The sequence below is a fragment of the Monodelphis domestica genome, chromosome 3 (genome assembly GCF_027887165.1).
Source record: "Monodelphis domestica isolate mMonDom1 chromosome 3, mMonDom1.pri, whole genome shotgun sequence".
Taxonomy (NCBI): domain Eukaryota; kingdom Metazoa; phylum Chordata; class Mammalia; order Didelphimorphia; family Didelphidae; genus Monodelphis; species Monodelphis domestica.
Window position 1 is genome coordinate 317,371,196 of NC_077229.1, and position 14,215 is coordinate 317,385,410.

At 34.1% G+C, this 14,215-nt stretch overlaps 1 protein-coding gene across 29 annotated transcripts in view; it reads left to right on the top strand.

Moving 5' to 3' along the window:
- Nucleotides 1-14,215, top strand: part of CSPP1 (centrosome and spindle pole associated protein 1) — a 141,941-nt gene that overhangs the window by 59,529 nt on the left and 68,197 nt on the right. For 17 of the 29 annotated variants that reach the window (XM_016431486.2, XM_056824011.1, XM_056824026.1 and 14 more), the window contains 3 exons: nucleotides 5,539-5,632; nucleotides 11,679-11,736; nucleotides 12,384-12,398. The exons of 5 other annotated variants lie outside the window; for them this stretch is intronic. In XM_016431486.2, the coding sequence (XP_016286972.1) occupies nucleotides 5,539-5,632; nucleotides 11,679-11,736; nucleotides 12,384-12,398 (167 nt within the window). The remainder of the gene's footprint in view (nucleotides 1-5,538; nucleotides 5,633-11,678; nucleotides 11,737-12,383; nucleotides 12,399-14,215) is intronic. 7 more of the 29 variants (XM_056824018.1, XM_016431496.2, XM_056824022.1 and 4 more) reach the window with 1 other exon arrangement.

Below are 14,215 nucleotides of genomic sequence, written 5' to 3' on the forward strand. Positions count from 1 at the left end.
GAGGAGAGATGCTAAATGAGCGCCCTAATGCAAATACCAACAACAAGGAAATGTGTTCAGAGCAAGGACACATGTGATACCCAGATGAATCGCGCGTCGGGCGCATCAGCTAGGGAAGGGGGGATTTGGGGGAAGGAAAAGAAAATGATCAGTTTCCAATGAACAATGTATGAAAATGACCAAATAAAATAATGTTTAAAAAAAAATCCCCTATCATTAAGGGGCTTCTCCCTTAACAAAAAGAGAAACAGTTAAGAAAAATCAGACATTGTAGCAACTGTATATGATAGCTACTTCAATATTCTGAATGTAGAATATCTCTTTACTAAAGAGAAGTTTGTTTCATTATTATTAATGTTACTTTGGACCCACCATTTTTAATTACAGGTAATCTGAATTCTGATGCTTTTTAGTGTTATTTACATTATTGTAATCATTGAATGCAGTGTCCTGTTTTCCTCATTCCCCATTTCTTTTTTAAAAGTGTTACTCTGAGGGGGCAGCTGGGTGGCTCAGTGAATTGAGAGTCAGGCCTGGAGATGGGAGGTCCTAGGTTCAAATCTGGCCTCAGACACTTCCCTGCTGTGTGACCCTGGGCAAGTCACTGAACCCCCATTGCCTAGCCCTTACCACTCTTCTGCCTTAGAGCCAATACACAGTATTGACTCCAAGACAGAAGGTAAGGGTTTTAAAAAAAGAAAAGTGTTACTCTGTTTTTCTGAATTTCTTTTTTGTTTTTTCTTATGCTGCAAGAATAATTCCCTTACTTTTCAAAAGTTTCCTTCTATCATGAATTTAAACACCAGAAAGGGAGCCTATCATAGCAAAACATAAAAAGATTCTATATAAAACTGAATGTTTCATACTGCTTGTTTCTTAAAAATGAAAGTACATAATAAATTGCACTTTTTACTTTTTTAAGACTCTTCTGCTTGTTTGTGCTTCCTTTTGATTTTCTTTTTATTTTCTATAGTGTTTGTTAATAGTGTCCTTTTTTTTTTCTTCTGGCATCACTATTGCTAACTCTCCCCAGCTCAAGTAGAAACTAAATGAAAGTCCAACTATCCTTGTCTCTGTTTCTGTCTCTCTCTGTCTCTCTCTCATCCTCCAAAGGCATAGTTGTATAGTTGTTCAGTTGTACTGCTTAGAGTTTTTACGTCTTTCAGAACTGGTTTTCTCTTCCGTTTTGTTGTCCTAGAATAAATGATTTTTCTAGTTCTGTACATTTCACTTTTCATCAGTTTTTACTACACAGGATTGTCTGAATTTTTTATAGTTTTGAATGGTATAATGATATGGTGCAAAAATATTCCATTGTGTATTTATACTACAATTTGCTCAATCATTCTCCAATTGATTTTAGTTCTTTGCTCTTCTTTTATTTCCCTTTTAATATCTTCCTGTAAAATCTGTAAGATCGTTCAGCTTATGGCCATATTAAACTCTATATGTGTAAAGATAATTTTAGCATTGTGACTTAAAATTTAAATTTAATTGGTCCCAAATAATAAAATAACCAAATCAGCTGGAAATTTATGGTGATTTAATTGATATAGTGGAAAGAGATTAAGAAGAAGGAAGAAGGAAAGGGAGTAGGATTTTTCTCGCCTGGCTAGTGCCAGAAAGAAGACCAGAGGCTCTAAAACAGCAGTTCTCAACCTCTCAATTTGTAGCAATGAGAATACATAATGCATATCAGGTATTTACATTTTGAATCATAACTGTAGCAAAATTACAGTTTTGAAGTAGCCACCAAAATAATTTCTTGGTTTGGGGTCACTGCAACATGACATGCAACTGTATTGCGGGGTCACGGCATTAGAAAGGTTGAGAATCACTGCTCTAGAAAGTAAGGAGGAAGGAATAGCCTAAACTCCAAAAGGGCTCAGCTAAGATGTCTGAGCCTGAATCAGCTCAAGGGCAAACTCACCGCCAAACCCAGACAAATAGCTGCACCACCAGACCAAAATGTCAGAATGCTTAGCATGCTGCCAGCCAGAGTTGCCTCTCCAGGGAAAGAGGAAGAGAGAGCAAGTGACGTGCCTTATGGTTTTACGTCACTTTCCTGTGTCTCATCTGTACCAATGATAGCTTAACTTGACTTAGGACAGCCCAGAGGTCTGCCTGCTTTTTCTACACATGTCTGTTGAAGGCCATTTCCTCAGATAATCAAATCTTTGAGTATGATACAGGCATTCCTGATCTTGTTAAACTGAGTAGGGTGGAGAAATGTATAGTTCCCAAGATTTGATTCTGTTAACCCAAGTATCTCCATTGTTACTAATCAGGAAATGGCTAAATCAGATTTTCTAAAGTATGGCCTGAGTAGGGTGGAGTAGTTTTAAAATTCACATATGTGTGTATATATATGTCTGTGAGAGTGTGTGTTAAGCCCTCCATTTTCTAGTTCATTTAAGGATCTGAGGTCTGTTTCTCCCATTGCTTCACTTCATGCTCATTTACTCTACTTCTCATCACTCTAGTTAAAAATGTTATAAGTGAAATTCGACAAAAGGGTCACTCAGTTGTGTTTTAGTCAGATCCAAATCTTTGTGACTCCATTTGAGGTTTTCATGGCAAAGATACTGGAGTGATTTGCCATTTCCTTCTCTAGCTTATTTTAGAGAAGAAGAAATGGATTTACACAAAGTCAAGTGACTTGTCCAGGATTACACAGCTAAAAGTATCTGATGCTGGATTTGAACTCATGAGTTTTCTTTACGCCAAGCCCAGCACTCTAATCACTTCTGCCCTCTGACAAAAGAGTAAACTTGAGGCAATTCTCTGAACAAAATTATTTTTAAAGCAGGGGCATTGCTGCCTGTTAATAAATGGGTCATTAACTTGCCTCTTCATGTCAAAGTCTGAGCAAAAGAAAAGTTCTTATGTTGGTTTTGGGGAGTACAGAACATAGAACTGAACAGGCTACATCATGGGACTGAGTGCAACATATGATTGGTTACAAAGTTTAGGTGCAGAGTACAAGTTAATATTGGTTGTTAGTTTGGTAAGGAAGGCTAGCAATAACTCTCTCCTCTTCTCCTTTTTCTCTTAGGAAAATAAGAAGTTTTCATTTGAGTCCATGTGTGAGGTAGTTGACTAGACATTTGGCCAGCAAACAAAACCTTGAAGGATAATTTAGTGGTGTAAAGATATTAGGCTGACTCGTTCAAGTTCATATATATTCCCAGAGATCAGTTAAATTCCTTGAGACAAGAATAGATCAGTGATCAGCAGGAGAACTAAATTTTTAAACTTAACCCATTAAACACCAGCTGAATTTCTGGACCACATTCAAAGAAAAAGAACCATGACATAAACATTTATAGGCCAAAATAAATTACTTGTAAATAGTATCAATAAGAAAATGATACAGAATTAAAATTCAGTTTTCTTACGAGAAATAGCAAGATTAGATACTTTCTCCTTTCTATACTAGAATATTCCTACTTTTACATTGTCTTCTTTTTATTCTCTTTAAACTCTTAGACCACTTTTATTTATCTCTCTTAGTATGTCCTTTGGAGATTATGAGTTTCTGCAGGGGTACTCTTTCTTTATCTCCATTAGAGTTATAGTATTATATCATCACTTAACTCCATCAATTGCTTAAATAAATTTATCTTTCTAGGTTTTTCTAGACTCGTGTTTGTATTTCAGTGTTCCTAATCAGTTCTGTTGATGGTGGCAAAACATTAGAAAGTAAGGAGTTATGGATCAACTGGGAAATGGATAAACAAATTATGGAATACAATGGTGATGGATTGTTTTGTTAAGTCATTTCATGTGTCTGACTCTTTGTGACCCAATTTGGGGTTTTCTCAGCAAAGATACTGGAATGGTTTGCCATTTCCTTCTCCAGCTCATTTTAATGATAGACTTGGTGATCAATCATAATTCCAGAAGAGTCTTAAAATATATCCATTTCTTAATAGAAAAGTGATGGATTCCTTTGATGTAAAAGACATTTCAGAATCTTACAAAACTTAGACTTTAAGAAAAATTGTGTGTGTGTGTGTGTGTGTGTGTGTGTGTGTGTGTGTGTGTGTGTGTGTAGGGAGAAAGAGAGATGATGAGAAGTGTATAGATAGAGCTCACCTTTTTTCAAAGATATCTTCAAAAAGAAATATGATACTGCCTTATAACTGGATAGTTATTAAAGCTATGTGTAAAATATAATATGGTACTTTATTCTTTATGGTTATTTCAATTCTGGAGGAATCATTTTCTTGTAAGTATATTAGCCTTCCGTTGCTAATAAGGTTATTAATAAGAATATTTTTGGAATTAAATGCTTTTATATTTATAAGGCTCTTATCACATAAATAACACAAATGTTCGTTATAATTATTACTAGGTGGTGTAGTGGATAGAATGCTGGGCCTGAAGTCAGAAAGACTCATCTTCCTGAGTTTAAATCTGGCCTCAGATGCTTATTAGCTATGTGTTTTGACCAAGCCACTTAACCCTGTTTGTTTCAGTTTCCTCATCTGAAAATGAATTGTAGGAGAAATTGGCAAACAATTCCAGTATTTTTGCTGAGACGTTCTAAATGGGGTCACAAAGAGTTGGATGTGACTAAAATCAATAAAATTATTGTTATCCAAAACTATTGATAAATACTGTAAAGCATACAAAATAAATATAAAAGATAAACCTTCCTCTAAAAGAACTTTGGAGAAATAGACAGCTATTCAGTATGTGCTATCTAAATGAAAATGTTCAAAAAATTACAGACAGTGCTTGTTATAGAGATTCAGAAAAGAGAAATAGCACTTTACTATAGATATGTAAAAAAAGTAAGTCTGGTTGGGCCTTCATGGATCAGTAGGATTTAGATCAAATGGGGGAATACATTTTATGACATTTAAATGGAGGGAATAATTTGAAACAAAAGCATAGTACTGAGGAGATTAATTTGACTGGAGAGAAGAGTAACAGTTACATATACTGTGATGTTGATCAGTAGACATTACATTGGCTAGTTATAGTGGGAACAAATTACAGAAGCCTTTGAAAGCTAAGAAATGAGTGGAAATTAGTGCAAAATAGAGTATTTGAAGAGAGACAAATATTTCTTGCTTCAGGTTTTTTAGGCAGAGAAGATGTACACATAGATAAGTAAATACAAAAAACCTACAAAGTAAGTATTAGTTAATATTGAAAGGGTGGGGAAAGACAAGATTAGTGATATGAAGGTACTTTTGTAGGGATAATGAGCTAGAACAGACAGGAGGGAATTGGATGTAAGGGCACAAATATTAGTCTGAAGGAATAATTAATGGAAGATGATGTTTTGAATTTATGAAATGAGAAGGGAACAAAGAGGGAGCTCAGAGTGAATGGTTTCAGTTTTCTTGGGAAGGTATGAAGCAAAATCTTTACTTGAAAGGCTAAGGGGAGGAGTGTAGGGGGAGGTGGCTAGAGGCAAGAAAAGAAATTTAGAACAACTGTTATAGTGAGCAGAATGGAGAATGATTGAAGTTTCCAGTTGTATTTATTCTTTAAATGTTATGCTTACATTCTTTTAACCTCTAGCAAGTCAAGATCCAGATTGTATTCGGAGAAAGAAAGAAAAGTACAGACAAGAACTTTTGGAACAAATAGCTCAGCAGCAGAGAAATAAGAGACGGTAATAAAAATCTTCTATTTTTTTCTGATTAAAAATATTAATAAGAAACAACTTATTCTGTGGTTTAGTGGGGGAAAAATCTACCTATTGATTGGAAATCAGGGATGGGTTTTGGTATCATCTTTGATACTGATCTATTCTTTAGATTATAGGATTATAGATTTCAAGTTGGAAAGATCATCCATCCTGCCAGATATCTTGCAGGTAAAAATAGAAGCCCAGAGAGGTTAAAAGACTTGCCTACTGAGGTTGTCAGTAGCCAAGCAGAGTTCCTCTAGCTTGAAATCTAGTATTCTTTCTTCTGTATCATGTTTATTTTTTAAAGAAGATAATTAATTTGAAAATGTAAAATGTTAGATGAATTGATCTTCAAGATCCCTTCCAGCTTTAATATTCTCTTATTGTATGATTTTATGGGTCCAGGATTGGACCTGTGATTTCACTGGTATGAGGAATTCCCTGGTGAAAACACTCTTATCATCACTTTCTTTATAACTTATGGTCTTAGAGCATTGGCTAGAGTACTAAAAGTTAACCTGTTAACTTTCACAGGCATTATATTTCAGTAGTAGGAATTGAATTCAGATCTTCTTGACTTTGAGTCTTAATCTCTGTCAAATACCCAACTTTTACCTTCCTATGTGTCCCTAAAAGAAAAAAAATGTTCTTTTACTTTGGCAACAATTTGAATATGTTTAATTAATGCTATCATCCATTGCTATGTCTTTCCCCCCAAACGTGATAGCATTATAAAATTAACTTGACTGCCATTTTCTATTATTAAAAAACCAGTCAAAAATATTAACTTATTTATTAATAAGAATTTTCTCATTCTTCGTGCAAAAAGTAACAAAGGTAAAAATAGGGATATATATCCATTCTAAATAGGTATTTTAAAGATTTAGATCATTGTCTTTATAATTGTTATTTTTATATAGATTTTTAACAATAATATCCACCCATTCTTAGTTTTTTTTCCTAGGCTTAATGGAAAGAACAAAGTGGGTTTTATCCTCTTAGACATGAAAAAAGAATTATTGTCCACTCCCATTTTCATTCATTCTCTTGCCCTTTCTGTATATCTGGGTATGTATGTTATCTATAAATCTTAGTCTAGCAGCTGAACTGGACCTCAAAAATCATCTAGTTCAGTCCCTTTATTTTATGAATGAGTAGATTGAGACCCACAGCTTGACCTAGGTTGTGAATAATAAAAAAGGCAGAATTTTAACAAAAGTCTGCTGATTACAAATCTGGCAGTATTCACTCTGCTCCTTGCTGCCTCTCTAGTCAGTATCAATAGGCATTTAAATATCTGTCAAGAATTATGCTAAGTTCTGGGACTAGAAAAAGAAGCAAATAATAATCCTTGCCTTCATGGAGCTCATAATGAAATGGATTAGTCTAAGCTAATGTAATCTAATGTCTAATGTATACAAATACAGAAAATTACAAATGGATAGAACTGTTATAGTAAATTAATAAAAACAAAAATTTTTCTATCCCCAAAGAATAATTTTCTTATAAAGCTTTATTGGAGAGTATTTATGTTAAAGATAATCATTAGTGTTATCAAGCTGTTTGAGTAAGAAAAGCAAGTTGAATGTAAGTTTTATACACACACACACACACATATACACACACACACACATATATGTGTGTATGTTGGGGGGTGAGGGTGGGGGGTAATCTTTGCTTTAAGGAGTTTGTGAGCTAATTTGATTATCTTTCAATGTTTATGTTTGCTAATTTCTTTTGTCTAAGGGTGATTATATTAGTAATCATTTCTACCTTATGTTGAATCATTCTTAGAAGATCAAAGAATCAAAGATATCTCTGGTTCAGGATATGTAGAGACTTTTACTCATTCATTCATTAATTCAAAAAACCCTTATAGTCTGTCTTAGAATTAATACAAGTGTCATTTCCAAGGCAGAAGACCAGTAAGGGCTAGGTAATGGGGGTTAAGTGACTTGCCTAGGGGTACATAGCTCAGAAGTGTCTGAGGCCAGATTTGAATCCAGGATCTTCTCACTCCAGGCCTGGCCTTCTATCCACTGAACCACCTAACTGTCTCTATGTAGAAGTAAGGAAGGTATTATAATTAGAAATACTATGAAGTCATTTTATTTTAAATATATAGTACTGAAAAATAGAATTATTTAGTAATTTCCATAGTATACGGAATAAAATTTGCACTCTTTAGCCTAATTTTCAAGGCTGTGTTCAGTCTACCTCTCATCTAGCTTCATGGTATAATTTTATATGACACATTCTGTGTTCTAACCAAACTATTCCATAATCTGAACTTATTCCTTAATTCACATTTCTTTAGTTCAAACCCATTGTCCTCCAATTCTGGAATTATATGTACATTTTCCTACTTTCTAGCAATAACCTTTCTCTTTAGTTGTACCCACTCTCATCTTCTTTGAAGGCATCCCTCTGGAGCATCCTCTTCTGGGAGAGTATAGGCTCGATCTTACCACATTTGGAATACTGTACTCACTTCTGAGGTAGTGTTTTAGAAAAGAAATTAACTGTCTATAATTTATAATGTGAGAATTTATTTTTCATATACTGTATTCCTCTATACTAGGGAGAATTACTATATATTCCTGTGTCTGAAATCTTGGTACGAAATGCCATCCAGTTTGTTACTTTTTGCATTTTCTTCGCCCTTGGGAATCCTAAGGATTTTTTAAATTAAAATTCCTTTTTTAAACAGAATTTGTATAATAAATGAAGGGGATAAAGATTCTTTTCTTACTTATGTGACCTGCTCACCTGTGGGGATGGGAAGGGGTGGATAGGTTGATGGACCATCTCTTAATTAGCTAGCACCAATTAAATATGTCTTGGGATGGTCAAGGGAGGGGCTGAATAATGAACTCATAAAAATCTTCCTTTAATTTTTATTTATTTATTTATTTTTAAACATTATTTTACTTGGTCATTTACAAAAATCTTTTTTTATTAAGCTGCCTGATGCAGCTCAAGTCATCCTTGGCCACAAGAAAGCCATGGAGATTTATCCCACTTTATTGGTAATGATGTTGGCCTAACCAATAAACCTGACATAATCTATAAACTAATATTCTTATCCAAAAATTAGTCTCTTTAAGATAACTTTAATCAAAACAATTTAAAGGTCAGTCACCATGATGTTGAAGTGGGTGTAAATCCAGCCATACAATTATTAATTGGAGCATGAGAGCTGTCTTCAAGTATTTAAAGGTCTGTCATTGAGAAAGGCATGATACTAGTTCTGCCTGGTCTCAGTTATACAAAGGCAAAAAACAGAGGGAAATTTGGCCTTGATTTAAGAGACAACTTCCCTTAGAGTTAGAGCTACCCCACAATGAACAGTCTGCTTTTGGAGATAGTACTTTTTCCTTTGACTTGAGATATTTCTTCAGAGATGTGCAGTAGAAGATACTCTTGTTCCGGTTCTGGTAGGACTAGATGATCTTTTAGATTTTTTTTCTAGCTCTGGAGATGCTTTGAATTTTTCATGTATCTCTGTCCTTTCTCCATGCATTTGTTACTAGTCTGACTTCTATTATAATTATTTGTATATATTTCTCCCTTTCTTCCTGTCTGTCTTATCCTTTCTGGTTCTTTCTGAGCCTGTTCTTTCTTTGTTCCCTTACCTATCCAACCCCTCCTTAGCCTCCTTTGTTGAATAATCATTCATATTCTGTCCCTTCACTCTAGACAGATCATAGGACTCTGTCCTGGGCCCTCTTCTGTCCCTGTTTTTTGTCTTTTGGAGATCTCCTCAGCTCCCACGGGGTTACAACTACTGTTTTTATGAAATATCTATTTGGCTAATTCCAATCTTTTTCCTGTCCTTCTGTTCCATATCTATCAGACATTTTGAAATGAATATCCTATAAACATTTCAAATTCTGTACATCCAAGAACAGATTTATCCTCTACCCCTCCTTCCCTTCTCCCTAAGGCTTAACTATTCTTATAGGAAGGAAGGGAAGAAGGAAGAAAGGAAGGAGGGAAGGACTTAATAAGTGCCTACTGTTTGTCACACACTGTGCTATGTAAATATTGGCTCATTTGATCCTCATAACAGCCCTGGTTAGTGGGTACCATTGTTATTCTCATTTTACATTGGGGAAACTGAGTCAGAGAGAAGTTAAGAGATTTATCCAGTTATAAAACTCTTAAATGTTAGAGGCTGAATTTGATATCAGGTTTTTCTGATCTCAGGTCCAGTGTTCTATTCACTGTACCACCTGTTGCCCACGCTCATCAACCCAGTCATCCTGATTTCTCATTCTATCTGTAGATACCCAATCAGTTGCCAGCTTTTTGATTTTTCCTCTCTGAAATCTCTTCCATCCATTTCCTTCTTCTGTTTATAGGATAACCAGCTTATTTCAGATTTTTAGCACCTCTTTTCTGGGTTATTTCAGTAGCCTTCTTATTTGAGCCTTCCTTCTTAAGTTCTTTCTCTCCCGTCTATCATCCACAGAGCTATCAAAGTGATGATCCCAAAGTACAAGGTCTGACCATGTTAATTTCTTAATAAATTCCAGTAGCTCTCTCTTCTAGGTATATAGTTTATATTTTAAACTATTTTGTTTGTCATCTTAAAGCCCTTCATAATTTGGCTTCCTTTCCATATTTATTGTATATTTCCTTGCTCCATATACTCTCTTCTCCAGTCAGACTTTGCCTTCCTGCCATTCCTTAAATACATTGTTGAATATCTCATCTTTGGGCCTTTGCCTGAATTTTCTGCAATACCTAGAATAATTGGAACTCCTCCCTTCTGCCTCCTTGAATTCCTAGTTTTTTAGTTTTCTTCAAAGCTCAGCTCAGATATAAAGTGCCTTCTCCTTCACAAGTTCTTTTCTAATTCCCTTAGATAGTATCTGTATGTCTGTCCCTCTTCCTCCCTCCTTCATATATTGTTGTCGTATATCCTTTTAAAAATTTAAGCTCTTTGCAGGCAATAGACAACTTTATTCTCTTTATATTTATTTTATGTATATTTATATATATTCTGGACTCCCATATGTTTTTTTGAACTTGGAAATTTTTTCATTCTTTATATTTGCATTTGCATAATACCTTTTTATAGTAGGCATCTACTAAATATTTACTTATTGATTCTTTATGGCTAGTATATACATCAGGAAGTTAAGAAATATTTGTTGGTTGATTTGCCCCTACTATGATATGGTTTTTGAAAGTTCAGGCCATGGTTTTTGTAGGGTAGACAGAGGAGGCACTTAATATTATAATGAATTAAATGGGAAAATGGAAGTTTTCAGAAAATGAAACATTCCCCCCCCCCCCATTCTGAATATGAAAGCTGCTTAGTTTCAAAGTTATTGTAATGCATTTGTTAGGAACTCTCTCTCTCTCTCTCTCTCTGATTGTTTATAGCCAATTAAACAAACGTTTATTATGTGCATATTACATAAAGTTACTGGGAGTATAGAAATCAAACACTGGTACCATTCCTGCTGTCAAGGAACTTCTGTTCTACTTGGGAGATATTACTTGTATATAAGAAAGCACCTGATAGAAAGCATAGTGATAGGCATGAAGGAGAGATCTAAACAAAATGTAAAAATTTGAATATTGAAAGAACACTTTTGGGGAATGAGGAAGAATAGAGATGACGTTTCAAATTTGGGAAATAATCTAGTTATCCATATTTGTTGAAACACCGTACCTGAAAAAGAATGAGAGGAAGAAGTGCTGTAAAGTAGAGCTGGAAAGATAGGTGGGAGCTAAATTGTGGAAGATTGACAATGCTAGGCTAAGAAATTTGCATTTTATCCTATAGGCAATAAAATAAGCTATCACTAAATATTTTTTTGCAGGAGAGGGGTCAGAAGTGTGCATTGGAAGTTAAGTTTGATAGCTAGGTAGAGGGTGTCAGGAGAGGTAAACTTCTTATAAACATTGCTTGTAATTAAGAATGCTATTGTTTAGCAACCTTTAGATTTGTGTTCAGTATAGTGGTTATTGAAACATTTATTTAAACGTGATTTTTCTAATATATTTAATTTAGAGAAAAAGAGCAAGAACTCAGTGTTGCAGCTACTGGAGAATGTGACCCTGAGAAATCGGTGAGAATTTATGGTATCATTATAATGTTTAACTTTTCACTTAAATGGACCTTTTTCTATGAAAGCCACAAGTAACAATGTTTAAAATAAAATATAGTGAGGAAAATATTGGAGGAGGGGAATCATAAAGATAAGGAATCTTTAGAAAGTGTATCATGTATCTTAGTAAATTCAGGTATATGAAAATAGGATAATATTCTTATAATAGGAGTAATAATAAGTACCTAGCCTGAATTCATGTTTTATAAAACAAGACATCTGTTGTAAATAGCTCTTCATTTTCTCAAAACATTTTCTTAGCCCTTCTTAGTCATGATTTAAATTTTAATACAAAGTCATCTTTAATTTTCTCAAGTGCACTATGATAGTAATGATAGTATATTAAAACAAATTTACTAAGACAAAATTATCTTAGATTAATGTACAATATAAGATAGTGTTTTTCTATTTCATTTTGACCAACCTTCAGACTTGAGTATTGTGTAAGGAAACTTTTCTCTTTTTGTAAGAAACTTTCTCTTTCTCTTTTGATAAATATTTTTAGTAAATGTTATAAAAATTAAAATGATGTGAAAGTAACAATCTTATTTGTACTTCAATTTTGCAATTCTCATTATAACCGGAATGGATTACTAACGTCATTGCAGCTAAGTAAAAAGGAGGTAATTATTTCTCTTATCTGAAATGCTGTTTTTTCTAGTTGGATATATAGTATTTATTTGCTGAAGATATATATGTTTTGTGGTGTGTCATGGTTAATGATGACCCAAAGTATTTTTTAAAAAAGAAAAAAGTTTATGAAAAGTTTAGACTTAAATTAAAATGATTTGTTTTGGTAAATTTTTGATCATGTGCAAATTATGTATTATATGTGGGTTTTTTCATATTTTGAATGTTGTACTAGTTTTCTTTCCCTTGTAACCTGGAAAGCTTTTGGGTAGTCTCAGAAAGCTAGTATGATTGTACTCAGAAAATGTAAAATTAATTTTAATGTTAGCCTGAATCATTACTAGAAAGGTAAATATACTGTTAAAAAATTGTTAAATCAAATACAAAAGACAAAGATAGGTATAAATTATTTGTGATCATCTGTGCTCTTGTTCCCATTTTTTAGCACAAATAATTGGGAATTATCTCATTATCCAAAATTAAGTGCCTTTTAGTAGGCAGAAATACCATGGTAGGTTGAAATTTCCTTCTTCCTATGTTTTTTAGAATTTATAGAGATTTTCTAACTTAAGATAAGTTATAGTCATGTTTAGCCAGTTGTTTGGAATATGGAACATACTTCTTTCATAAACTGGCAGTATGCTGACATTTTAAAGCTAGTAGGATCAGGTCATGTTAGAGAAAAACATTTGTAACTAGAGAATTTTATAAGCCAGCCCATAGGATCATATTTATCCCATATTATGCCTGAAGTAGTGATTCAAGCCTCCAAATTCTTCTAAGGTTTCTGAGCCCTATGCTCTTAGAAGCATTGTCCCTATTGAGTATGATCTTTGAGCCTTTTTGTACCCTGAGGGAGATGCACAAAATAGAAATACGGACATTGTTGGAAGTTAAGCAAGTTTTACCTTATTAGGGAAGATTTCTGGTATTAGAGAGATTGGGAGAGGCAATGGTTCTTCAAGCAAAGATGGGGGGAATCTCCAGTGACAAAGTGGCACTAGCCATTTGTATTTGAATTATTGATAAGGTAGATACTGACTTTTGAGGCTACTTGGTATAAAGAAAGTTTTTGAAACCAATTTAGTTAGCCTAAGCACATGGTACACTAAAGTTTATGGATGGCATTACAATATGATTGTATATAAGGCTGTTTTGGGGTGTAAAGATCTTTACAATTTTTCCTGTTTGAACAAAACCCAAATGGTTTTGGATTAAATAGGGAATGTAAACATAAGTCACTTTGCTAATTAATGTTGACGTTACCTTTGGGGGCTATAAAGGTTATAAAATCCTGAGGAATTAATTATAGAGATTTCTGTACTTAAGAATTATAATAATAACAAAAATTTAAATAACCTTGAGAGTTTACACTGCCCTTTCCTCTTAACAGCCTTAGGATGTGGGTGATGCAAATATCATTATCTTTCAGAAAGATAAAGAAACTAAGAGTTAGAGAGGTTAAGTGATGTATGCTCCGGTTCAGTGGTGGAAATGTCCAGCTTTAGGTTGCTGTTGCCATAAGTAGGCCATGTGTTATGCGGAAAGCCCTGTAAACCGTAAAGCTGTATACAAGTGTGAGTTGTTGGTGCTAGCATTCTGATGCTTTGAGAAGTATGCTTCTTTGGACCTTGCACCTGCCCATTTTCCCATGCTTCCTCTTTTCTGCTGCCGTGGAACCAGCCATGACAATTGTGTAGAGAAAAACATGGTTCTCAAAGGACTTTCTCTTCTACTTTTTTTTCCTATCAGGTCTTTGGCAGTTAGTCTTTGTGGGCCTTGTGGGCCTTATTTTCTTCATCTATTAATT